The sequence below is a fragment of the Microcaecilia unicolor genome, chromosome 12 (genome assembly GCF_901765095.1).
Source record: "Microcaecilia unicolor chromosome 12, aMicUni1.1, whole genome shotgun sequence".
Lineage (NCBI taxonomy): Eukaryota > Metazoa > Chordata > Amphibia > Gymnophiona > Siphonopidae > Microcaecilia > Microcaecilia unicolor.
This window is the reverse complement of record NC_044042.1, coordinates 18,695,230-18,721,878: the sequence shown is the minus strand read 5'-3', so window position 1 is coordinate 18,721,878 and position 26,649 is coordinate 18,695,230. Positions and strand designations below refer to the sequence as shown.

The 26,649-nt window shown below is 44.2% G+C and overlaps 1 protein-coding gene across 5 annotated transcripts; it reads right to left on the bottom strand.

Moving 5' to 3' along the window:
- Window positions 1-7,504: 7,504 nt before the first annotated feature.
- SRSF3 (serine and arginine rich splicing factor 3) lies at window positions 7,505-26,023 on the bottom strand. 5 transcript variants are annotated; one of them, XM_030222020.1, is made up of 6 exons: window positions 25,907-26,023; window positions 12,264-12,471; window positions 11,756-11,890; window positions 9,638-9,676; window positions 8,741-8,827; window positions 7,505-8,355 (listed from the first exon to the last, which is right to left on the bottom strand). In XM_030222020.1, the coding sequence occupies exons 2-6, from the start codon at window positions 12,467-12,469 to the stop codon at window positions 8,328-8,330; spliced, it is 495 nt and encodes a 164-aa protein (XP_030077880.1). In that variant the 5' UTR covers window positions 12,470-12,471; window positions 25,907-26,023; the 3' UTR covers window positions 7,505-8,327. The 5 variants fall into 5 exon arrangements, 3 of the variants coding, with proteins under 3 accessions (XP_030077880.1, XP_030077879.1, XP_030077881.1); XM_030222019.1 differs by lacking the exon at window positions 25,907-26,023 and adding an exon at window positions 15,668-15,704; XR_003944066.1 differs by lacking the exons at window positions 7,505-8,355; window positions 25,907-26,023 and adding exons at window positions 10,473-10,922; window positions 15,668-15,704 and having other exon boundaries at window positions 8,787-8,827.
- Between the last annotated feature and the right edge of the window lie 626 nt (window positions 26,024-26,649).

The following is a 26,649-nucleotide window of genomic DNA, read 5'->3' as shown; positions in this document are numbered from 1 at the left end:
ACCCGCTCACCAAAAATATTATCCCCCGGCAAGGCGCATCTGCCACTCGCTTCTGGACTCTAATGTCTAGGTCAGTGGCACACAGCCATGAGAGTCTGTGCATCACTATACCCTGAGCAGCGGCTCTGGATGCAACATCAAAAGTATCGTAAGCACCCCTGGACAGGAATTTACGACACGCCTTCAGCTGCCTGACCACCTCCTGAAAAGGCTTGGCTTGCTCAGAAGGGAGCTTGTCCACCAACTGCCTCACATTATTCCGCAAGTGAATGCTCGTGTAGAGCTGGTAAGACTGAATTTTGGACACGAGCATAGCAGAATGGTAGGCTTTCCGCCCAAAAGAATCCATAGTTCTAGACTCACGCCCAGGGGGAGCCGAGGCGTAATCCCTAGAACTCTTGGCCTTCTTAAGGGCCAAATCCACCACCCCAGAGTCATGAGGTAATTGGGTCTTCATTAACTCTGGGTCCCCGTGGATTCAGTACTGGGACTCAATTTTCTTGGGAATGTGGGGAGTAGTTAATGGTTTCACCCAGTTTGTCAACAATGTCTGCCTAAGGACATTATGAAGAGGAACTGTGGTGGATTCCTTAGGTGGAGATGGATATGAACATCTCAGCCCTGGGCTCATCCACCGTCTCCACAGGGAAGGGAATGGCCATACACATTTCCAGACAAATGAAGAGAAAGAAAGACTCTCCGGGGGAGAAAGCTTTCTCTCAGGTGAGGGAGTAGGATCAGAAGGCAGACCACAGGACTCCTCATCTGAGAAATACCTGGTGTCCTCCTCCGCTTCCCACGAGTCCTCTCCATCGGTATCGGACATGAGTTGGTGAACTTCGGTCCGAAGCCGGGCCCGTCTCGACACCGAGGAACGATGTCCTTCATGGCGCTGTCGAGAGGAAGACCCCCGAGCCGCAGGCGATGAAGCTTCCTCCAGCGACGGCAGGGAGTCAACCTGGGTGGTGGCCGATACTGGGGTTGGAGACCTCACCACGGGCGACGAGCCAACCGCTGCCTCCCTCAACGGTACCGACGGCGCAAGCCCCGAAGGTACCGGAGATGGTCGCAACAGCTCTCCCAGAATCTCTGGCAGTACGGCCCGGAGGCTCTCGTTCAGAATAGCTGTAGAGAAAGGCAAAGGAGCCAGTACAGGTGACGATGACAGAATCTGTCTGGGGCTCGGAGTTGGTACCGGGCTGTCCTGAGTAGGGCGCACCGACACCTCCTGAATGGAGGGCGAGCGATACTCCCAGCATTGGCACTTCTCAGGTGCCGAAGACCTTGGCGTCCCGGAGCTCTCGGTACCGTGGCGGGAAGGTGACCGATTGCGATGCTTCTTAGCCTTCACTCGAAGCATGCCAACGGTACCCTCCGGTACCTAAGAGGAAGACGTGGAATCCACACGTGTCCTCAGGGCCGGGTCCGAAGAAGGTCGATCCCGGGGGGCCTGTAGAACAGGAGTCCTCGGGGCAGGTGGAGACCCGCTTGATGGCTCACTGCCACCAGCATGGGACCTATGGACAGCCCTTACCTGCACTCCGGACGTTGATGAAGTCTCCGGTACCGACATCGATACCGGCAATGACCTCAATACCGCCGACTCCGTCGATACGGAAGGACCGAATCTGGCTCAGAACAGAATGTTCCACTGAGCCAATCTCGCCGCCTGAGTCCTCTTTTTCAATTTTTCAAAGTACAGGCGTTGGGACGATGACCAGCTCCCAAACACTGAAGACACGAAATGTGTCTGTGAGCGAGATTGTCCGGTTGCACGACGTGTACTTTTTAAAGTCGCTGGTAGGCTTTGCGGACATGGGCGGAAAAATCACACCGGCGAGGTCGAAAGCGATGGTGTCGAAAAAAGAGGACACCAAACAAAGAAAAAAGGGGTCCCGCATGGGCGGCCCAAAATGGCCGCAGAAGAAAAAGAAAGAAAACTTACGGGAGCAAGTTCTACGAAATAAAAGGAAAAAAACTATTTTTTAAAAAACAGATCGCGAAAGCGAAAATAGCCGAAAAACCGGCGAAAAAACTCACAGGGAGTCCGTAAAACCGCAGCGAGGGGTTTCTGGGGCAGAAAACAGCAGCGAAGCAGCGTCCCGAGTTGCAGAAAAAACAAGACTGAGGCGCACGCTCGCGTTCGGGCGGGAAGACGGTCGCGCATGCGCGATATGCATGGGAGCGCAAGGCTAGCAAACTCTTTGTTGCTAGGGCCAATTCCGGTCCTGGGGCTGCCGTTGACGTCACCCATCAGTGAGAACAAGCAGCCTACTTGTCCTCGAAGAATACAATCATAAATTGGGTACGAAGTAGGATGCGAGAGTTTTTATGCTCTACGTTCATAAAAATTTGCTCTGATTTCTAGCTCGTTGACGTGAAGCCATCTTTCTGCTTGGGATCAGAGGCCCTAATTTCTGAACTGCAGAACATGAAATGGCCAGCCGCTGGATAGGTTGCTTGGATCAGACCTCCACAGTACAGGCATTTTATGTGATGGGAATTGGGATTCTGAGAAGTTGAGAGAGAAGAGGACATTTCTCTGGGTAAGTGAAAATTTTTTTTTTTTAACTCTGTGCTTTGTTGATTTAAAAGTTAGGGTTTAAAAGAGGTAGGCTTATTGATAAACTGCATTAAAAAAAACAACTTATTAACTAGTCTTCTTACCCTTTTCCCCATAGTTTTAAAACTTGAACTTTCTACCACAGTCCATAGCATAAACAGATAGCCTCTAGAAGCACAGCAGGGCCTAGTTCAGTCTTCATTCTCATCCACCCTTCCCAACTACCCCCCACCCCTAGCACATCTCTTAATTTATAGTCTTAACTCAAAGTCAATTATTCTAATTAGGATAACAAGAGGGAAGTTTTCATTACATGTAATTACTTTCTGAGAAGCCAACACTAAATAAATCAGACAATATACCATATCATCCTAAGGCTCTTTATAATTATAAATCTAATATCCCTAATACCTTAAGAAGTTTTAATAAAACAACACAATAATCCTATGATGCAGACAGCAGTCCAGCAGAGAGGAGTGCTACCCATTCTTTTGCACTGAGTGTCACATGTATGATTATCTTCCAGTTGACGAGAGGTTATGTGTATTCTCGATGAAAAGAGCTCCTAGCTCTCAGAGAATGAGTCCAGTCTCTTGAGGCTAGAATAGCAGATTTGGAGGAGCTGAGGGAAACAGAAATATATAGAGGAGGGCTACAGAGATGTTGTAGAGAAGTCCCACCTCCAGTCTCGCAGCCCCTATGCTGCCTTGGAGGAGAGAGATCTCCTAAAAGGAGAGCATCACCCTGGTGAAGTAAGAGGTAATCCTGTAACCAGGACCTGCCCACCAGGGAATGCAGTATCCTTTTGTACTGAAGATGTGTCTCCAGGGAAGGTTTAGGACAGCTGTAGTTGGTGATTCGATCATTAGACATATAGATAGCTGGGTGGCTGGTGAGATTGAGGATCGCCTGGTCACTTACCTGCCTGGTACAAAGGAGGTAGACCTCACACATTAGATAGGATGTTAGATAGTGCTGGGGAGGAGCCAGCTGTCTTGATACATCCGGGTATCAATGACATAGGAAAATATGGGAAGTTCTGAAAGCCAAATTTAGGCTATATAGAAAGATGAAATCCAGATCCTCCAGGGTAGCATTTTTGGCTCTGAAGTCTCAATACGTGGTTGAGATGATGGTGCAGGGATGAGGAATTCAGATTTGTTAGGAACTGGGCAACATTCTGGGACAGGGGGAGCCTGTTCTGAAAACATAGGCTCCACCGTAACCAGTTGCTGGTGCTAATTTTTAAAAAGGAGATAGAGTAGGTTTTAAACTAAAATGGAGGGGGGGGGGGGGGGGGGGGTAGTCAAGTGTCACCCAGGAGCACATGGTTCAAATGTGGAGTATCCTTAAAAGACACCATTGAAACAGGATCTCTAGGGAGTCCTGACAGAGAGGTTTCAATAACAGTGAAAGAAAGCCAGGAGAGATCCTTAGATAACAGCCTATAAGCTGTCTTTAAATCCTCAAAACATTGATGCCACCCCTCCCAGTTCTTCAAATTAGCCCAAATAGCTGAAATATTGCCCATCTCTCCCCAGTTGAAATTCTTCATTGTACTGTACGGGGATAAATACATTCTCAAATACAGACTGTCCTCCAAATTTTCATGGTGACTCACTGTATCCATCACCACCCAGTGCACCTAAATGTCATCCTTAACCTGGTAAAGCCATAAGTGAAGATCCCTGCCTGTAGGCCTGCTCCACCTACAGCCATTGTGGAGGTACCTCATTTTGCTATGACTGCCTACTGCTGGCAGCAAAATATTTCCAACGACTGGGAACAGCCAAACCCCCCCCCCCCCCTTTTTTTTTTTTTTTTACTCAATCACAAATTTATCCAGGCCACCCTGGGCTGGCAAGTAAACCTAATAAAATTAAGCCACTTCATTTTCCAGCTATTCAATAACTTCTCCCCAATCTAAACCGGCAATGTTTGGAACAAATACAAAAGTTAGGGTACTATTTAGCCTCTACATGTCTCACCCAGGACAAATATTTATTCTAATGATCTAACACAGGTTATTTTTTGAACCAAAGTTTTGTAAATTCAAATAGTAGCTATCTGAATTCCCAAATACGCAAGGGACTGCCTAGCCAATCTGAGGGGAAATTGGGCCCTCAACTCTCTCCCCCCATCAGGAAATAAATTGGTAGGAAGAATTTCAGATTCAGAGTTAGCCGAAAACCAAATACTTGGCTTATAATCTCTCCCCTACTACATTAGTAGAGAGGTGTGGTAGCCGTGTTAGTCCACTCTTAAAGGTTATCAATAGAAATTAAACAAAATAAAACATGGAAAAGAAAATATACCTTTTTTATTGGACATAACTTAATACATTTCTTGATTAGCTTTTGAAGGTTGCTCTTCTTCGTCAGATCGGAAATAAGCAAATCTACGTTAGAAAATCCTAAGGTTCAGTCAGGATGAATAAAACATTGTCCACAAATAAGCTACTTATGTTCCCTGCCCCCCAAATGATCTCATACCTGCTGTGCTTGTTCAATAACCAATGTAAAGAGTAGGGGAGAGCAGGCACCCTTGTCACATACCTCGCTTAATTTTTTTTTTTTTTTTAATCATTGTAGGCTCTTAATGATACCTGTTTAGTGCATTTCAGGATGTTACACTAACACTGTGGCTCTGTCGGCATTTTATAAAGTCAATGCTGCCAAACTACCAATTCATAGGAGAAAATGAGTGACCCCTAGTAGAAGATATTCTCCAGCATTACAAATCAGACAATAAAATAGACTTAGTCCCAAATCACAAATTTCTGGTAATACTGCCAGTCTCAACTAAACGGGAAAACAAAGCAAGCTATTATTGGAAAAGCAGTTCCCACTTGCTTATGTCAACAGTGTGATGGACAGCCTATTTACATCTCTAACTATGCTGGCTGCTCTAAGAGGCATACTGCAAGCAGGTATGTTATCCAATGGTATGCAAAACGAATGCACTCACCCCCTGCAACCTGAGTGTGACAATTGCTGAAAGGCAAATGATGTCATGGTGGTTTGCATGTCTTATACCGTAAGAGGTTCTCCAGATGCTTTCTCCTCACCCCACTTCTATGCTTGGCAGTAATTGTGCTGCATGACAATTGTAAATGTCTTGCTTTGTATTCCTACAGTTCTGTATGAATACGAGCTATTGTGCAGCTGGATTCACGTTTCATGGTTCAAAACCACTGCTCGAGTACGTTCTGATTATGTATGATACTTGAGGCTTGATTAAATACCAAAACCCTTATTTTAAGAAGGGCTATTTACCATTCACATGTGTATGTCAGCACTGTGTTTAGAATGCAAGGGGAAGCGATTTGGCTAGGCGGTGAGTGGACTTGGGCATTCTTGCTGTATGTCCCCCATATACCAATGACTGGATTTACAGCTACCATTTTGCATATGTGCTAGTTTTGGTCGACCCTTAACAGGAGAGATTAAGGGAATTCTCTGTCCTTTATTCCCCAGCACTTTTTTCACCTTCAATTTAAAAATAGGCATTAAAGCCTCAATTTGCAAATCTATATAGAAACATGTAACTAAATGGCAGGCATGCATGTCTAAGCAAAGGAGTAATGGTTAGAACAGTAGGCTGAGAACCATGGTTCAGATCTCACCAGGGCTCCTTTTGAGTCATGGGCAAGTCACTAAACTGTCAATTGCATCAAGTACAGACTGTAAAGCCTCCTGGGGACAGGAAAATACCTATTCTACCCAAACAAAAAAAGCACCAACATTTAATACATGTGTTAGTTAATGACCCATAATCTACATGTAAATGCCAGCACTTACATGTTGTAGTTTCTCTGTTCAGGTTTTCAACATTGTAAAATGGCTGTTCCTGCTACACATGAAATACTTATGCATTCCTCCATGTATTTTAGAAAAGGCTCTACATCAGGCAGGTTTGTGAGTTTTTTTTTTTTTTAATTGTACACTTCCTGACTTGGAAACATTAACTCTAATTTCTTTGTTCTACCTAAAATAGGACTGTAAGCAGCATTACTAAGCAGATTAAGAAACTTCTCTACATAATATTCAACAGCAGCTCAATTAAACTATGCTATCATTGGCTTTTACAAGGAAGAAAGGAGGTAACCACTTGCAGCCGCTCCAGGTTCAAACAGATTACTTTCTTCTAACCAACCTAGAAAGTCAGAAACCTATTAGTGAACAGAAATCTGTTTCTGAAACAGTTATTCAAGTTCAATATTTAATAAGTTTTGTCATAATGTAGAAATTTACATCATTGTTCACTGACAGCACAGTGATGAAAGTACATCACAGCACTACCACAAACAAAAAAAATATACCTATGTTTTTCATGCTGTGGTTCTATTCCAATTCAACACTTCAGACAGAACAATGCTCAAAAAGGTTTTTCACATTAGAATTGAAATCTCAGTAAGGGAAAATTTTAAGGTGCTTATTTCTAACCAGGACCTTATATTACCTTCACATTACCCAATCCATGATCTGGAGGATAAGGCACTGTGAAAGCGTATACAAAAAGGCTAATGCATTAGCATCAATATTTAAAGGAGTCATTCCATTTAAAAAAGAAATCATTTGCAGGACTATGGTTGTATACAAGCATTGAAGGGATTTTGTAGGAACAGTAAAAAAAAAAAAAAAATTGTAACAAATGAAACCTTCAAATTTATTTTGTAACAAAAAGTTTAATCCCAAGAGTCACAGAACATTTTACAAACAGCATGGAAAATCTTGCACAGTAAGGACATTTGTTGGTTCCAGCTTCTATATATAAACCCGCAACACAGTCAAAAGCAAATTATTTCCACTGTGCTGCAGTGGTAAACCTGTTTCGTTACATAAAGATTACATTGATTCATTTCATAACAATGCCGCTGAAGAGCTGCTGCTGGCTACAATTCAAGATATGAGTTCCAAAACCTGCAAGTTTTTTTCTTTAAAAAATGAGTTCATACAGGAACAGACTGCCTTTTTAGCCATAGGATGTGAGAAATTTGCATTAAAGGCATTTTGTAAGGTATATGATATTGAATGAATTTTTTTCCCAAGAATTTCATTCAACATAAACTTGCATTTATCCAAGAAACAGACTTAACAGGTTTTGTAACTTAACTCTTCAATTTCTTTCAAAGTTATGAAAACAGCATGATCTTAAAGACAATGAAGAACAGCAAACAGAACATGAGCATTTAACAGGAAACTAAAAAGAGCCCATAACCTAATCATAACACCTTTACATGTGTTAGCTTGGTAGTCAGCTGGATGGCTCTAAAATTAGGATCTTGCATAAATGGAATAAAATGTCGATGTATTACAAGATGTGCCAAGCGCTGTATGATACTATTTAAATACACATTAAGTTGGGCAGCGACAAACCTCCCACCACTGCTACTCAAATTAAACCTGAAAACTACTTCCATTTAACAAGACAAAAATAAGGAAACATCCTGACCAAATCCTTTCTGTTGTAAAGTTTTATTTGGCTTAAGTGTGAGAGGAATGTCCTTCAATGCAAAATTAAAGGTATGTTTATAAACAATGCAACGTAACAAAATTCAGTTTATTATATTTCAAATAACCTGCTCAAAAAAAGATACACATCAGTTGCCAGTTACAAGACACAATAAACAGAGCAAACAACAGCTAAAACGTCTTAAAAATGCATCAAAAGCCTGTTAAGCTCTCCCCAACCCAAAAAAATTCTTGACAAAATGTACCCATCTCTCCAAACTTCTTTACATTCCTTCCTGAAGGTTGTGATGTTATTTCCTTTCATTCGACCTAGAGCGACTGAACAAAAAGCAATATAATTAACTGCTGAGTTATAACAGCAGAGATATATATATATAAAAAAGGTACCTTCATAACCAGGGGCATTTGCTGTTTTTCTACACTGTACCAGGAAACTGTCAGCACTGTAACTAAGCTATAGAATATAATGGTGCTTGATTTCCAGCCTCCATGAAGGCTCGGGGGAGTATATCTCCCATTTAGAACAGAAAATTGCATATCTTAAAATTGAAAACAGTATAGCAGGTTACAGAATTTCAGATCTATTACAGAATGCACCCCAGTCTCACAAAAGTGCAGTTACTTGGAAAGTGCATAATTATTTGCTCCTACACACACAAAAAAAAAAAACTAAGCTAAACTACCACAATACTCAAATGCATACCTGCGAGATCTGGAAAAGGAGCGAGAAGTCTTGTGGTTTCTCTCTCTTGACAGTGATCTCTCTCTCCTCCTGTCTCTAGAGAGGGACCTAAAAAAAAAAAATACAGGCAAAGATTGTGGAGAAAGCAAGAGCTGGAAGATAGCTGATTTCTTAATTCCATTTCATGTGTTATCTGGCCTGTAGTCTTACACGTGTATTCTGGTAATAAACACAACCAATATCCAAACCAGCATTCAAACTAGCACCGAAGACAACAGGCTGATCCAAATACTAAGGCATGCATCTGAGATTTGTATGCTTGAGAAGGCAACATGAAAATGACTGGGGATTTGCCGGGTACTTTTGTGATCCTGACTGGTCACTGTCATGATGCTAGGCTTGATGGACCTTGATCTGACTCAGCATGGCTCATCTTATATGGACCTACAGAAACCTGAAAGGTGTCATTGGAGCCCCTAGTGAATAAGAAAACATCCTGTCTACCAACTAGTTGGTCAAAAGCTGATAAATCTTGACAAAGGTACAAAACACCTTTCTGTTACAAGAGTACTTTTAATTTGGCCTGGGACAGCCAGAGAAACAGGTGTGTACAAAATGTAACAAATGATGGCAAAAGCACACAGTGCGTGCAAGGAAGATTACAAGGTATTTAAACAGCCAAGAAGTCTCTTCCACTCATACGCAGAAGCGACATGCCAGCCAGTGCCATATTATTAAAAAGGCACACAAACAAAAATTGGACTTGGCAGAGGTTAATGTTGCCCATTTAGGACTACAAATGGTATCCTACAGCAATAAAAGCTCTTATAACTTTGTGCCAGTTTTTGTACACTGTGGTTATTTTAATGATCGTTGTGTGTTGCTGGTACTTTAAGGATGAGAAGCAGTGTTCTTTACCTGCTCCGGCTACGAGAAAAGCTTCTCCTTCGCGGTGATCTAGAAATCAAGAAGAATATTAAGACTTGCTCAAATCATGAAGGGTATGAGGCATTTCCCACTACCTTGTTGCTGGACCCAGTGAATGTGCATGAACAAGAACACAAACTGGCACCCGTCCTCAACGCACAAGGATCAAGAAATAACTTGTACCTTAAGATGAAAAGCACAATGTTGCACGAATAAGAGCAAGAGGCCTCTCCTACAAACATTTAAGTCTGATTTTCACCTTCCACAATAAAAAGGAGACTTATTAATGACTTCCAAAAAGACTAACCATTTTAACTCAGGCTAGCAAAAAAAGATGTTATGTGACAGTGAACGTGCTCAGTGTGTATACCATCAAGTGCTACATTAGACGCACACACTTGTGATAATAGCATTAAAATTAATTAAAAAAAAAAAAAAAAAGGTTAGTATGTAAATTAAACAAAAACCACAGCTTGGCCCTGATACCCCAGATCCTTAGGTTTTAGAGTTGAAAAATGTAGCAAACCAATTTAAAGGTGATAGGATTACATATATGTTGCAACATGAGGAAAAGCTAAAATTGTTAGATCTTAGTTTAGCATCTCTCACATGCAAGCACACTGAATTTTCTTTAATATCCATGATTGTTTCACCATCACCCTTAAAAAAAAAAAAGTCTTAAAAGACCTTTCAAGCAACACATGTAACGTTACCACTTAATTATGCACAGCCAGCCTTTGATCGAGAACAGATAATGAACTACTTATAAGCTGCTTACTTCTTTATTTTAACCAGCAGTAAACTGTATAAGCAGGAAAAAACTTACTAGTTTTTGGTTTCAACAAGCTAGAAATGGTGAGGTGAGGCTGCCAGACAGGTAGAATTTGCTGAAAAGGTTTTGCCAGGTGTTGCGTTGTATTTAGTTGGTTGGCGAAGGGGGTGTTGTGGATTTTTCCTGCTTTTTTTGTTAGCCGAAGGCTGTTGCTGCAGTTGTTGTGAAGACATTTGGTAAAGTAAACAGCTGAGCTGAGTGGCCGGGAATGTGTGGGCAGTTGAGGAGGCCGCTGCCGATTTGGTTAAGGTTGGAGAGAAGGCTGAGAGAAACAGCATGCTCGGGAACCAAAGGGCGGTGCAACCTGACGACTGGCCATGCCTGGGTCATGTGATACGACACCAGCCAAGCTGAATGGGGCGCGCTGGTCACATGACGCTGAAAGGGGTAGTTGATTGGCTAATGTAGACCCAGAGGGTGGTGAGAAGAGACATGATGGTGACTCTGTAACGGGGTTCATTTTTATTAACAGATGGACCAAAGCACACACACAAAAAAAAAAAACGAAAAAAACAAACAAAACAAAACAAGCCATCAGTAAAACCATCTTTTAGCTAACAAATACTTCTATACTATGGAATACCATGATGGGCAACAAATGCATATTTCTACAAGGGGAGGATTTCCAAAACCTAAAAAAGGACCTCACTCACCTGCAATATGCAAATGTATACTCAGTCTTGTAGAAACCATGCTGCAGATCTAAATTCTGCATAATTTACATTTGAACATCTGTGTGTCCAAACAAAATACCCAGCATGATTGTGACCAAAAGTAACTTGTCAGCATTTTCTATTATGGCTTTTCGAAACTACAAAGGCAGCTAGAGGAAAGCACTGATAAAGTAAACAGTTAAAGTCTAATCAGTCCAATTCTCACAAGTACATTTAAAATTTGATTAATAGCTTAGCTGCCCATTTTCTTGTTCAATCACGTTACAATTAATCAGAGAAAACCAAGTCAGTGTAAGGCAGAGCTAAGCAATAACCATCTACTACTAGTGATTAATTTGCCCAATATGTAAAAGATGACAAGAAAGGCAACCAAGATGAAGGGAAGGTAAGGCAAAACAAGATGTAGTGCTAAGGGCTCTAACAGCATTAGTTTATTTCCTTTACTATCAGATGGACAAGGTGAAGTGTTATACACCTTTTATCTTTGGTACTTGTGTATATAACTTACAAAGTTACCCCTAACCTGCTTCACAAAAACCCAGTTTCTATACAATATTAATTAGTAGCAATGCCATACTGTTCCACAAACTGCTTAACACACACCTGCGACGAGGAGGGGGACTTCTTCTACGGTAGTCATCTCGAGGGCGCCTGCCCCACGATGGAGGTGGTCCTCTATTACGGCTGCGTTTTTCCCCATTTGATAGTTCCACTCTTACACGACATCCACATAATGTTCTGAAGTACAAGAATCATTTTGCTGGATCAAAAGGATCTAAAGTGACCCAATATGAAGGGCTTCTTTCCAAACCTTGTAAGTCTATATTGGACTTGGAGGGGTTTGTAAATAAGCCCTTCATATACAAAAGCTAAACTTACACACAAGTAAACAATGCTACAAAACAATGAATTTCTACTAAATGCCATGCAAATACTAGGTAGCTGTTTAGGCATTTGCTATTAAAAACTAGTGGCAGAAATCACTTTAATGTTATGGAGATACACCGATAGGAACCACCTGCTTCAGATTTTGCAGTCAACACTAATCAGATATGCTAGTTAGTGACAATTACCAAATTAACAATGAGGTTACTGTATAAAAAGAATTTACCTTCCATCCAGCTCTCTGACAGCATCAGCTGCATCTCGGGGATCCTCAAATTCCACAAATGCAAAGCCAGGAGGGTTTCTAGCAACCCACACGCTGCGCAAAGGTCCGTAGTATCCAAAAGCTCGTTCCAGCTCTGTTTTGTTGCCATTGTTCCCAAGGTTACCAACGTAAACCTTGCAGTCCAATGGACAAGAGTCACGATGCATCACTGCAAATAAACACACTCTGTAAATATAATTAAGATTAGCTCAGTCCACTAGCAAAGTATTTCTTTACAGATCCACAATGCGCTTTTATTTTTCCTATTCTGCAGGCATATATAATCATTTCTCCCCTTTACATTTCCTGAAGAATTGTTGCATAGAAGCAGGCTAACAATTTAGCATGGATATTTATCAGTCTGATCTATTATGATTACCTTAATGTGAAGCAGAAAACCTCACCCCAAGAACTGTTGAAAAGTTGACAGACTAATAGGGGCTCTCCGTGCACAGGATTTGTCATCTATCTATAGGTGATGTCTCATCAGAAGATGGAACGTTTTCTCCAGATTTATAAACCAAAGCTTACAAAGCATGTGCTGCTGCTGCTCAACTGTTCCTCTCCTCCCATCATTTAGTCTCTACAAAGCTAGGCAAGTTAGATGACTTACGGCTTGGATGCTTCTGCTTTGGGGTTGGACAGTGAGGACAATGTGACTAATCCTGCTGTCCACAGAGAACCACTATTACAAGGTAAAACAATCTCACTTTCTCTGTGGACTAGGGAAATGTAACTGATCTGGTGGTAGCGGTATTTAGGCAAACATAATGAAGAAAAGCTAAACCAAATTTGCTATCCATTTAAACACTATCCAGTTAACATTGTAAAAATGTGCATACATTAAGCCTATGTAGTGGCCTTTTTAAAAATCCAAAACGAGGGCTATGGAAGACGCCATCCCTCATGAGAACAGCATTTCTCTGTTGGAGAGGTATGCAAGCTTGACAACAGCAAAAAGCAATACAGTCCAAGTCACAAGGCTACACCTTAAGGGGCCTCCAAGTCTGTTAGGATCAAAGTCAGAAATTGTTGGGTTGCCTTACATGGTTGAATGCTCAGTAGATCTCGCCTACAATATGTTATGTGTAATCATGCCTCAACCTTGTCTGTACAAAGGCCTTGGAAAAAATAAGTCTGGTTTCAATGGCATTTCAAAACTACCTTTGACAGGAGTTTGGGTTAAGTCCACAGAATCAGAGTTAGGATGAGTGTATATGGAGACTAATATACGAGAGCCTGTAGTTAAATCATTCTTCACACAGAGGGGATGACCACGAGAAGCAAGATTTTCCAGAAGACAAAAATCAGCAAAGTTCTACTGGCTTGAACAGATCCATCATGACTTGAATGAGCAGCATAATGAGGTCTCATGTCACTATGGGAGATCTTTTGGGAAAATGTGGGGTACAAAAATGTAACAAATAAATAAAACAAGGCCCTTCATTAAGACATCAAAGGCTGTGACAAAATGGGTTTAGATTCAGGATATCATGGTAGACTGCGGTAAGGTGTACTCGTACTAAATTATTCTTCAGACTAGAATATGAAAGAAACAGCAAGAACCTTAAGAGCAGATCTATGACCTTGGCACCACTGTACAAAATTTTTGCCATCTGAAGCAACAGATCTCAGTAATTTCCTGGATGCAAGAAGATTGTCTTGCATGCCTATTTTATTTATTTGCTGCATTTGTACCCCACATTTTCTCACCTCTTCGCAGGCTTAATGTGACTTACATTACTATAGTAATAGTAGGATGGAAAAACAAAAGCTTATTGTGCTGTAATTTAAACAGGTCCTAGCCAGTCTAGCGATCACACTCAGCGTCTAATGTACAAAGGGTTCTGCATAGTTTTTACCATTCAGGATAGCAGCTAACAAAAATCCTATGCAAATGTAATACAAAGAGCTCATTAGTATTAAAATTAGAATTCTGAGTAATATACAGACATTCCCAAATGATGCACAGAAAGGACCGCCCACCTTTAACGTGCAAAGTTTTCCATCAGGTCTGGAGCTGTCCTGTGAGGGAGAATGCTGGGAGGAGCAGTCTGCTTTGCATTTTTCAATAGCAAAACTTGTCAGAGCAGAGAAGAGCTTTAGAGTGGCAGAGAAACAGCTGGTGGGAGGGGGGGCTTTCCACAAGGAGAAGTTTTTTTTTCTATAGCAGTGTCAAAGAGCAGAGAAGAGCTTAGGGATAGAGAACTAGCCAGTGGGCTGGGGAAAACTTCTGTGATGTCAGCTGGATTCATCTGTTGCAGGGGCTAAGAAGTTCATTTTGAACTTCTCTTTGAAAAAGTGCCCTTAATTTGATCTAAGACAAAAGCTTCCATTTTTCTTGGGGTTAAGTAGTTATCGGTAAAATACCTGGCCATACGTCTTGAACCTTAGCTTCTGGGGCATGGCAAAGACCTGCTGAGCCAAGTATTGCAGGACGGCTAGTTTGCATAGATACCAACACCAATAAAATTCCCCTCCGCCCCTTACAATTTTTTTTTTTTGTAGGAGTGAGGATTAGCTGGAGAAACTAAGCAATAGCCATAACAGGTCAGACCAATGCTCCATCTAGCCCAGTATCCTGCTTCCAATGATGGCCAATTCAGGTCACAAGTACCTGACAGAATCCCAAATAGTAAAAAAGGAAAAAAATAATGGGGAAAACGTAAACCTTACTCCCCATACAAGTCAGAAAAGGGTGAAGTAAAGAACTAGTGGCATTTCAAAACCAATAAAGTTTACTAGTGGCAGGACAAAGAAAGACAGGAGGCATCAGAAAGGTATATGAATAAGCTATTGGGTCACTTATAGCCCCAGCCATTTCAAACCCGAGCCCTTTTCAACACTGTCAATCATTTGTCTCCAAAGCTTAAAGGGACCTATTTCAATTTTTATTCCATTTTATATTTAACAAAATGATTTTCTTAGCAAAACTTCATCACACACCAACATGCAACAAATAAATAATATGAAAAGCAACAACTACTTTTCTCACACCACTCAAGTGGATACAGCACTGCATGTCTCGAACAACTCCTGATGCCCCCTGCATAAAAAAAAGAAAAGAAAAAAAAAATAGGATTTTGGTCAAATTAGACACCTCAGAGGATTAGCGAGCAGCCAAAAAGCTAAATCTTAATATTTCCACACTGGAACACAGCCATCATGGCTGGCACATGCCATAATAGCTGTGTGCTAACATGGAAATATTAAGATTTAGCTTTTTGGCTGCTTGCTAATCCTGAGGGAGGACTGATTTGACCAAAATGCTTTTTATACAGGGGGTGTCAGTAGTTGTTCTTCAAAAGACAAACAGTGCTGTATCCACTTGAATGGTGCGAGATTAAGGAAAAATTAATTCTTACCTGATAATTTTCTTTCCATTAGTCCCAACAGATCAATCCAGAAACTTGTGGGTTGTGTCCCTCTACCAGCAGGTGGAGATAGAGAGAACCTCAGAGGTTTGCTATATGTGGACCTGTGCAGCCAAGTAAACCTCAGTATGAACATTACCAAAGCAGTGGAATGGAAACAATAGAAAACTCTATATAAGTATGTTGGGCATTGTCAGACCAAATGCCCAACATACTTTCAAATAATTTGTTTTTATTATTTAATCAAACAAAGGAACATTTAGAACAACAAAACCTGGGGAAAAAAAAAACAACTAACCGAAAAAACAGCAGACAGTAAATCCAGGGGGAGGGGGGGGCCTCTGGATTGATCTGTTGGGGCTAATGGAAAGAAAATTATCAGGTAAGAATTACCGTATTTTTCGGACTATAAGACGCACTTTTTCTCCCCAAATTTGGGAGGAAAATGTGGGTGTGTCTTATAGTTCGAATGTAGCGTAACTCCTCGCTGGGGGGGGGGGGGGGGGGGCAGGGCCGGTCTTAGGCCAAGGCAAGCGTTGTGACCACATAGGGTCTTGCGCTCAAAGGGGCCCCACGCGGCGCGCCTCGCCTCAACTCCGCCCAGTGCTTTTTTTTGGAGGTCCGGCTCACCTGCCTGCTCCCTTCCGTTTGTGCACCCGTGCTCCCTGTTTTGAAATATTTAATTTACCCAAAGTCACGGTACGTAAAAGCAGCAGGCAGGCTCACCTTCTCGTCGCTTTCCTTCCCTCTCAGTGCGTCCCGCCTTCCTCTGATGTAACTTCCTTTCCATGAGGGCGGAATGCGCTGAGAGGGAAGGGAAGCGATGAGGAGGCGAGCCTGCCTGCTGCTTTTACTTACTGCTGGTTCGCCGTGACTTTGGGTATGTAAATTAAAGATTTCAAGGCAGGGAGCACGAAAGTCGGGGAGCTGAGGGCGGACAGGCAGGTGGTTGAACGAATCGCTGGACATGGGAGAGGGGAGGAGAATTGCTGGACATGGAGGGGAGGGCAGGGGAGAGGAGAGGCGAATCACTGGACATGGATGGCAGGGGAGGACAAATTCCACTGCAGAGTCACACAGGTTGTGCAAAACTGCTGTCCCCATACAAGAGTGCTGCATAACCTGTGGTCCTCCAGTAGATCTCCGCCACACTTTTTGCTTCAAAATTTTTTTCCCTAGTTTCCTCCTCTAAAACCTAAGTGTGCCTTTAGTCTGAAAAATACAGTAATATTACCTTCCATAGCGTCCCACAGATCAATCCAGAGACTTTTGGGATGTACCCAAGCAGTCCTCAAGTAGGGCGGGACACCCCCAACCCAGCAGAAATCACTGACGAGCTAAACACCGCATCCTGCCTTGGTGCCACATCCACCCGATAATGACGAGTGAACATATGGACCGAAGCCCATGTAGCAGCTCTGCAGATATCTTTCAGAGAAACCAAATGGGACTCTGCATAGGAGGAAGACTGCGCTCGCGTAGAATGAGCACAAATTTGCGCAGGGGCTTGCTTGCCCAATGCCACATAGGCTGAAGTGATGGCCTCCCGCACCCAACAGGAGTTCATTCGTCACCTCCAAATATCTGAGAAGAGCACGTCTCACGTTGAGGCAGCGAAGAGCCCAGAATTGCTCAGTGTAATCTTCCCAGCGAAAAGTCGGCAAATGCAGAGACTGCCCCAAATGGAAACGAGAAACCACCTTGAGCAAAAACGAAGGAACTGTCCTAATCGATAGCCCCGCCTCTGTAAAACACAGAAAGGGGTCTCTGCAAGAAAGAGCCTGCAACTTAGAAATTCTCCGAGCCGAAGTAACGGCCACCAGGAAAATCACCTTCAAGATAAGATCCTTAACCGTCATCCCTGATGAAGAGTTCGAAAGGAGGACGCAACTGTTTTACGCCCCTCAAAAAATGAACCACATCCGGGTGGGAGGCGATCGATGCCCCCCGAAGCTGGCCTCTAAAGCATGCCAGAGCTGCCACCTGTACCTTAAGAGAACTCAACAAGAGTGATTTCTGTACACCCTCCTGAAGAAACGAGAGGATAACAGATACCGAAGCCGCTGACAATCTCGAACTCGCACACCATGACTCGAAGGTACACAACACCCTAGCATAAGCTATCGAAGTGGATCTTTTCCGAGCCTGAAGCATCATAGCGAAAACCGCGTCCAGATAGCCTTTCTTTCTCGACTTCGCCCTTTCAAGGCCCAGGCCGTAAGACCAAAGGGGGAGGGATCCTCCATCATTAACTGGTCCCTGCAGCAAGAGACCATCCTGCTCCTGGAGCCGGAGAGGACGATCGAACAGGAGCCCGACCATATCCACATACCAGGGACATCTGGGCAAATCTGGGGCCACCAGGATCACTCAACTGGGATGACTGGCAATGCGAGTCAGTAACCTGCCCACCATAGGCCAAGGTTGTAGAAGAGCATCGATGCCTTCTGAGCCCAACTCTCTTCCTCTGCTGAAGAAACGGGGGAACCTTTGCATTGAATGCGGTGGCCTTTAAGTCCATCACTGGCATCCCACAACGGGCAGCTATCTGATCGAAGGCCAGAGGGGAGAGTGTCCACTCCCCCAGCTCCAACTGGTGGCGACTGAAAAAGCCCACTTGCACATTCGGTGACCTCCCTATATGAGCCACCGTCAAGAGAGAGAAGAGTCTCTGCCCAAAGGCAGATCAGGGCCGCCTCGCGGTACCCGGTCAAAAGAAACCAGACAAAAAAGTTCCAAACCAAAAATGTTCCCGACATAAAAGTCCCAGACAAAATAGACTCCTGACAAAAGGGCTTGCTGAAACAGATTTATTTTTCAATGGTATGAATTTCAAGGGTAAATTACTGAGAAAGTCCACGGCTTGTCACTTGAAAGTCCTGGCACCTGCCTATGGCTTGACTTCACTATCCACACTTAGTATCTAGTGAGAATCAAATCTGCTTGAAAACATAATCCAGCTTGATTAAGAGTCTATTTTGTCTTGGGTTCCTTTTGTTGTGGTTTTTTTTTGGAACTGTTTTTTTTGTCATGGTCTGTTTTGTCGGGGTTTTTTTTGGTACGGTCTATTATAACGGGGTGCCCTGCCTCATGCGCTGGTGAACTCCCAGTGCCCCCCGATGGTTCATGTAGGCGACTGCCGTCGCATTGTCTAAGAGAACTCGAACTGGGCAACCGCGGAGAAGAGAAACTACCGAAGAGCCAGACGAATCGCCCACAACTCAAAGCAGTTGATGGACCAAGACACCTCCGTCGAGGTCCAAATGCCCTGGGCTGTCTGTTGGAGACAATGAGCCCCCCCAACTAGACAGCGACTTATCCATGGCAATCTTCTATTCCGGGGTTTGCAGAGGAATGCCCGACACCAGATTCTTTTGAATGAACCACCAGTGCATGATTGTATACAGACGGGTCAACATGGCACCCGAGCACACGAGAGGAGACCAACGGCTCAGAAGGTGCCACTGCAGGGGGCGCATGTGAGCTCTGGTTCCAAGGTGGAGACCATGGAACCCAGAACTTGTACAAAGTCCCAAGCCCGCAACTGACCCTGCAACCACTGTGCTCGAGCTGAAGGAAGAGAAACTATCCTGTTCAGGTATCGAAGCACACTCCCAAGTATCCCAGCGTCTGGGAAGGCGCAAGGCTGCACTTTGGGAAGTTGATCACCCAAACAAGCGATTGAAGCAACCCGACCACTCTGTCGGTTGCCCGTCGACTCTCCTCGAAGGAAGATGCCCGCACAAGCCAGTTGTATAGATAAGGATGGACTTGAATCCCTTCCTTTCTGAGATAGGCTGCCACTACGACAAGGACCTTGGAAAACATCCGAGGTGCTGTGGCTAGGCCGAAGGGCATCGTTTGAATTGAAAATGACGACCAAGCACTGCAAACGCCTATGAGGAGGCCAAATTGGAATGTGTAAATAGACCTAGAGACGTCAAAAACTCCCTTGGCTGTTACCACTGCGATCACTGAGTGGATGGTTTCCATGCGTAAATGCCGAATCCGTAAGGACCTGTTGACGCACTTGAGATCTAGGTTGCCGAGATCTGCCCCTTTTTTGGCACCACAAAATAAATGGAGTATAGACCGCACCTCTTTATGCTGGGGGTACAGGCTGGACGGCTCCCAGTCGCTGTAAGTTGAGGAGGGTGTGACGAACTGCCCGCACCTTGGCGGGAGATTCCAGAAACAAGTCTACTATCGGACGAGCCAATTCCAACTTGTAGCTGTCTCTGACAACCTCCAAGACCCATCCATCGGATGTTACCCTGGTCCACTCCACCAGGAACAGGGACAGCCTACCCCCAATAACCAGCTGGATATGGACCAGGGCCCCATCATTGGGCGGACATGGCTTCTGTTACCAGAAAGGAAGGCCTGCCTGTCACCTCGAAAGGGCTGAGGTCTCTGAGAAGACATTGCTCTCTGAAAAGAGGCCGCGCGACCTGGACAGTAACGACGTGTATCCCTAAACTTAGGTCTAGGTCCAGCCGGCCGCACAAACTTAGACCTGTCACAATCTGTTCTAGGTCTGTCCCAAAAAGCTTTCCCCTAAAAGGAAGCCTTGCCAGCCGTGACTTAGAGGCCACGTCTGCAGCCCAATGTCGCAACCACAGCCAGCGACGCACGAGGACCGCTAGGGAAACCTCCTTCGCCGAAGCCCTCAAAAGTTCATAAAGAAACTCCGCAAGGAAGGCTAAATCGGACTCTTAAGGCCGGCAAAACAGCCACAAGGTCCCCCGGAGAGGCTTTCTGTACCCATAAGCATGCCTGCGCCACGTAGGAACCACAAACTGAAGCTTACAGGGAAAGGGCCGCTACTTCAAAGGACAATGTCAAGCAAGTCTCCAACTTATGATCCTGAGGGTCGTTGAGCGCCGTGCCCCCCTCCACAGGGACAGTGGTTTCTTAGTGACCGCTGTGATTAATGAATCCGCCGTAGGAACCTTCAGCAAGTCTAAGTCAGCAGCAGGCAGCAGGTAAAGACGCGACATAGCTCTAGCAACCTTAAGCCCACTGTCCGACGTATCCCACTGTGCCAAAATAAGGATTTTCATGGTCTCATGCACGTGAAAGGAACGAGGTGGGCATTTGGTGCCAGACATGAGGGCACCGGACCTGTTCCCCCTGACAATTCAGGGGGTGAAATAGCCAAAACCTCAAAAGCCCTAACAATTAGGGCGGGAAGCTCTTCCCTGCGAAAAAGGCGGGCAAGCCATCGGGTCATCCCCCTCCTCAGAAGGCAGGGTGACCTCATCTGCCAACTCAATGATTCCGAGGGACAGCCCGGAGACAAAACCAAGCCATCTGTGTCAGCTCCTTGGGATCCAAAATCTCCACCCAGGGATGTTTTGGCAGGAAAGACTGAGAGGCTGCAGCAACCGAAGTTTGCTGAGGAAGAGACGGGGCTGCCTGAAGAGACGCTCCTGACTTCTTCAGAAAGCATTGTGCATTAATAAAACAAAATTTGGGGAAAAGGAACTGACAGGAACTCCCCTGCTCCCTCTAAATTGCTTTCCTCCATTGGAGCCTGTGCCACAGAAGCACGCTATGCCTGTCAACCGCCACGTGCAGAGCTGGTCGCGCCTGAGAAGAAAAAATGGTGCACACCAACGCGTGCTGCACTAACTGCCCCGAGGAAACGCCTGAAACTATCCCCTGCACTTCCGACTCACCGGATGCACGAGGGGAAACCCTGTCAAGCTGAACACCTGCTGTGGGCCGACAGCGGCACCGCTCACACACCCCCGACGCTGCTCTCCAGTCCCCACACTGGGAGCAGCGCTTAGCCGCCTCAGAAGGCACTGACATACTCCACAAACGCCTGCCCCTCAAACAGACTCGGCAGCCATCTAGCTCCTCCGTATGATAAAACAAAGTCTCTTAAAGAGACGCTTACTTTTTTTTTCCACTCAGGACAGAAAGGCAACACTCGATCAGGCCTACAGCCCCGGGCGACAGAGGAAAGGTAGGGGGAGACCAGGTGTACACCAGAAGCTACAAACAGCCACTCAACCCCTGACTGTACTAAACTAGGCCCAAAGGACACCAGTAGCCAGATCAAACCAGAGCTGCCCCGGTCTACATATAGCAAACCTCGGAGGGTCTCTCTATCCCGTCGGTATAGGGACACAACCCACAAGTCTCTGGATTGATCTGTGGGACGCTATGGAAGTAGTCGTTCCTTTTCATATCATATGCTGTGTTGGTGTGTGGTGAAGTTTAGCATAAAATCTTTTTATGCGAAATATAAAATGGAATAAAAGTTGAAATAGGTCCTTCAAGCTTTTGGAGGCAAATGATTCAGTGTTGGGCTCAATTTTGAAATAGATGGGGCTAGAAGCAACCTAATAGCCCATTCATATACCTTTCTGATACATCCTAGCTTTTTGTGTCATGCCACTAGTAAACAGTATTGGTTCTGAACTGCCACTGGTTCTTTACTTCACCCTTTCCTGACTTAGAATCCCAAATAGTAGCAAGATTAATGCTACAGATCCTAGGGACAAGGAGTGCCTTTCCCCATGTGCAGCCAAATAGGAGACTATAAGCAACAATCACTTCAGTTTTACCTCATATTTGGGATTGCCACTGTACATTCTGCTTTTTGAAAGTCACATTTATGCAAGTGGGCTTACAATCTAAGTATTTGTATTTAGGGCAATGGAAGGTTAAATAACTTGCCCAAGGTCACAAGGGGCCACAGTGGGACTGAACCCAGTTCCCCAGGTTCTCAGCCTTCAGAAGCTAAAGCAAGGCACTTTAGTGGTTTTCTTTTATGAGAAAGAACTATTTCCCTCTGATGTACTACATGGAAAAGAAAAATCAAATGGAGGACTAATCAATTTGTAAATCTCCAGCCCATGTGCTCCAGGTCTGTTCCAGTCAATTACTAATATTTTTTATGCCATACAAGTGTATAAAATGTATTTTAAAAACCCTGCTGCTGTTATTATTTAATGTTTGAGCAGGACACCAGGGCAAAAAATATTGAATAAAATGTAGTTCTTGCCATTTGATTATATTACCACACATTTCATAATGAACACTGGCACTATTACTGTTACGTACTGTACTCAACAGTTACCTTAACTATGCAAGTTATGGCGAACAGGTTTGGCCAAATATTCAGTGCATTAATTTCTGGCAGCACCACATTTATAAATCAGAGGCTCTCAATCAGTAAATCATGGCAGGCCTTTCAGGCACCACAAAAATGTTTACAGAAAGATGGGGTGGGTCACAGCTACTGTTGCATGCATTAAGTACCATCAGCTTCCTTATGACATTAGAACCACATATGGCAGGTGAAGCTCATGCGACTACAGGGCCAGATATGGTGGTATGTAGCAGCAGAAGCAAGAGATGGGGGAAAAGGTGGTTATGCAAGGAGACTAAGTGAGAAGGAAGGTTGGTAGTGATGACATCAGTGGGTGGAAAGAAGCCAAGTTTCAACAGTGGCTGGGAGAACTATTCCTTCATATGTTCTACAATAACCCCAAGGAACGCAGAAGCACAAGATAGGGTTCCTGGTACATTTGATCTCAATATAGGTTCTTACTCTTATGAGATGTTACACAGACTTTATTGGGAGGCAAATTCTATATAAATTACTGCAAAATATTTAAAGGGTAACATGAAGACTGCGTGAAAACAGAAATTAACTTCTACACTTATAAACATATCCTGATATTCCTGCTCTATTTTGGAAGTCATAACAAATTTGTTTTCCATTACCGACTAATATTTGGCTCCTAAGCAACCTATTTTGAGCCAAATTTTAATTAAGGAGTTTAAAGTTATGCTTAGAAATGTAGGTCTGTCATTCATTTGCCTAGATTAATGAGTAACACTGAAAATCAGTACTAGGCTCTTAACTTTTCCGTGCTCTAAATTCATCACGCACATTTTATGCTCTTAGATTATTTCATTTTCTTTACTTTCCTTTTGTGCATACTATTAGCAGTATGCACTGAAAGCAAATAGACTTATTCCTCTGATCAGAGATGGGTGGGGAACAACTAGAGACTGTTCCCAAATCATTTGAAAACCCATGGATGGGGAAAGGAGGCAGGCAAGCCTGCAATAAAGCTTTTATAAAGTATAAACCAGGACCTTAATGAAAAAGTACAGATAATATATTTTCACAAAATGGAGGAACATCACCATTTCATTTTAAAACAGCACATTCTAATTACTAGCATTTGGGATCAGAAAAAAAACCAGAAAAGGTGTACCCAGAGGATTAGATATTTATACAAGTTATTTCTGCCTCTTTGTGCTCCATGGGGAAACGTGTTGGGGACTAGCTGTTGTGCAAACATCTATCTGCTGCAAGTTTGGACTATGAAGGCTTCTGGGGAAAAGGTTTATTTATGTGCTGTTCAACATGAGTATTGCTTTGAAAACATTCAGATAGGGAGGGTGGAAAGTATTTTTAAAGAAGTGTTCACATGCCAGCCAAACTATTTTAGGAGTCAGAAATTTTTCTTCTCCGGTGGAAAATGTAGTTTCATAAGGTTTTGTTGTTCTTTGCCAGTTCTTTGCTGTGTGCCTACAATGATACTTAAAGCTTTCTTACCTTAATTTTTACCTGCACTCCCCTAGTTGAATGCATCTACTACTACTACTATTTAGCATTTCTATAGCGCTACAAGGCATACGCAGCGCTGCACGCATACGCATCTATGCACATTTAGTCTACTTTACTGCAACAATAGACACTGACTCACTTTGCAATCCCATATATTCAACGGAAACGAGTGTTACACTGTTCTTCACCTTTTCTTCCCTTTAAAATGTTGATTGTGCTTTGGTTAAAAATTAAATCAGACAGTCCACCCAGGAAATCAGTCTGTTGTGTCTTTCCGTCATCTCATGCCTGCTCAGTTATGGGCAGTTACTGAATATGAACACATTTGCTGTAATTCAATGCCCTATGTCTTACTTTTTTTCACAACATTACCATTTGCAGTAGTTTAACCAGTCACAATGTGACTTTCAAGGCTCAAGACCCACACACTGGACTTTTTAATGCTGATTTTAAATGTTTAATTTTGGCTCTCTTCCTCCGGCTGCAAACCACACAGAGCAGGCAATCCTATATATTTATACAATGAAATAGAAATCGTGACACAGTTATAAAGAGTAGCCATACTGGGTCAGACCAGTGGCCCATGATCTAGCCCAGTATCCTGCTTCCAGCAGTGGCTAATCTAGGTCACAAGCAATAGCAGCGTTTTTTTTTAAACCTAGATGTTATCCTTTAACTCCAAGTGACCTTATAAAGGGGAGCATTGGCTCCCTAATGTTAACTAAGTAATGTATTCGGTTAGTCCAGCATTATTACCCTATATTTTTATTATTTGGGGGTGTGGGCGGGGGGGGGTTGAGGGCAAGGATGCTGTCTTTTGAAGGGGCTGGAAGAGGTGCAGTTAAATGATCCTGGTTCATGCTTTGGACCTAATGCATTGACTTTTCTGTTCGTACAGTAACAAGGTAAAGAACCATCCTCTCCCTCACCCCCCCCCCCCCATCTGCAAGCCAAGTCGCTAGGGTTTTGTTTTTTTATTTTTTTTTTTTTGGGGGGGGGGGGGGGTTCTTGACAGTGTATTAGTCGGGTGTTTTGTCGTTGCTGTCCTCAACACAGCATCACCTAAACGTTTAAATCGTGTTTGTTATTTTTGTGTCTGCAAGTGGATTTTAAAAAAAGAAAAAATCTTCCACATGCCGATGATCGGCGGTGGATTTGGCCGGTAAAACAATCATGACCCCGAAGACATACAAGAAGGGAAAAGGGACGAGAAAGCCGGACCCTGTACCCAGAACCGTAAAAAAAAATTAAAAAACGACCCAAAGCCTCCCAGCCATCGCTCCAGCTCACGAGGATGCACAACATGGCGTCCACGCCCAGCCTCCCTTCCGTCTGCGCCCCGGACCTCTCGCACTATATATTCCGATCCCTACAGCACTGACGGGAAAGGACTTCGCCAAAAAAACAAAACAAAAAATCAACAAAAAGCACACCCGAAGCCTCCCGCAAAATCCCTCTCGGATCCGGCGCTCACCTCACACTACGACAAAATGGCGGCTGCCCTTTGTTTCCAGCCGGCACTAAAAACCGCGCCAAGGGCTAAGGCTCGAGAGGCCCCTTGGCACAACGTGTATATAAAGGGAGAACAGGGGGGAAGAGGATCAAGCTATGCTCTCTAGGTGTCATTTTACCGCTTTTTCGTTGAAGGAGAAAACGCGCTTCACGCCACTAACTCGCACTGCCTCTCGCCGCTCCGTCTCCTCCTCCGCCTCCTCGTTCGACTTTCAACAAAATGGCCGCGCCGCGCGCTCGGAGGCTGAAAAAGTAGTTAAGAGCGTCGGGGGGTCACGTGAGGTGCCAGGGTCCCGCCTACTTGCCGTGCTGCGTAGGACGGGTTTCCAGGGATTTCATTGCGCTTCTGCAGCAGAGGCGGGGCTGCAGTGCTGTGGGTAAGAACCACTGCACTGTTCTGGGTACTTCAAGTTCATCCGAAGGAGGGAGCAGCTGTACCGGCAAACGTTATTTAGCAAGTAATGCAGAAAGTCCCCCCCACCCCCCCCCACGGCTCTAACGTTTGTGGCAGAGTTGCCAGATGTGAAAAATTTCCCATCCCAACTCGTCACCAAAAGTAGCCCAAAAATAGCCGAACAATTTTGACACCAGCAATAGCTATGTGAGGAGCAGAGTGGAGTGGGGACAGGCCACACGGACTAGGGCCTAGGACCCTGATGGCGAACCTATGGCCATTTTCGATGACACGCGGCGGTGCCGCAGTGTGGTCCACCCTCTCTCCTTGCTCCCGGAAACTAACCTTAAAGCCTCCTTTCACGTTGCAGCAAGCAGCAGCAGGGCAGGCCACTCCTTCCTTCCGTGTCCCGCCCTCGCCTGACATAACATCCGCGAGGGCGGAGCACAGAAGGAAGGAGGAGAGGTC

Coding starts and splice junctions, on each gene's coding strand:
- SRSF3 (XM_030222019.1), bottom strand. Junction 8,828..9,637: donor TTTTCTCGTAGCCGGAGCAG/GTAAAGAACACT, acceptor TTTTTTTTTTAG/GTCCCTCTCTAGAGACAGGA. Junction 8,356..8,740: donor TCCTTTTCCAGATCTCGCAG/GTATGCATTTGA, acceptor CTTTTTGTTCAG/TCGCTCTAGGTCGAATGAAA.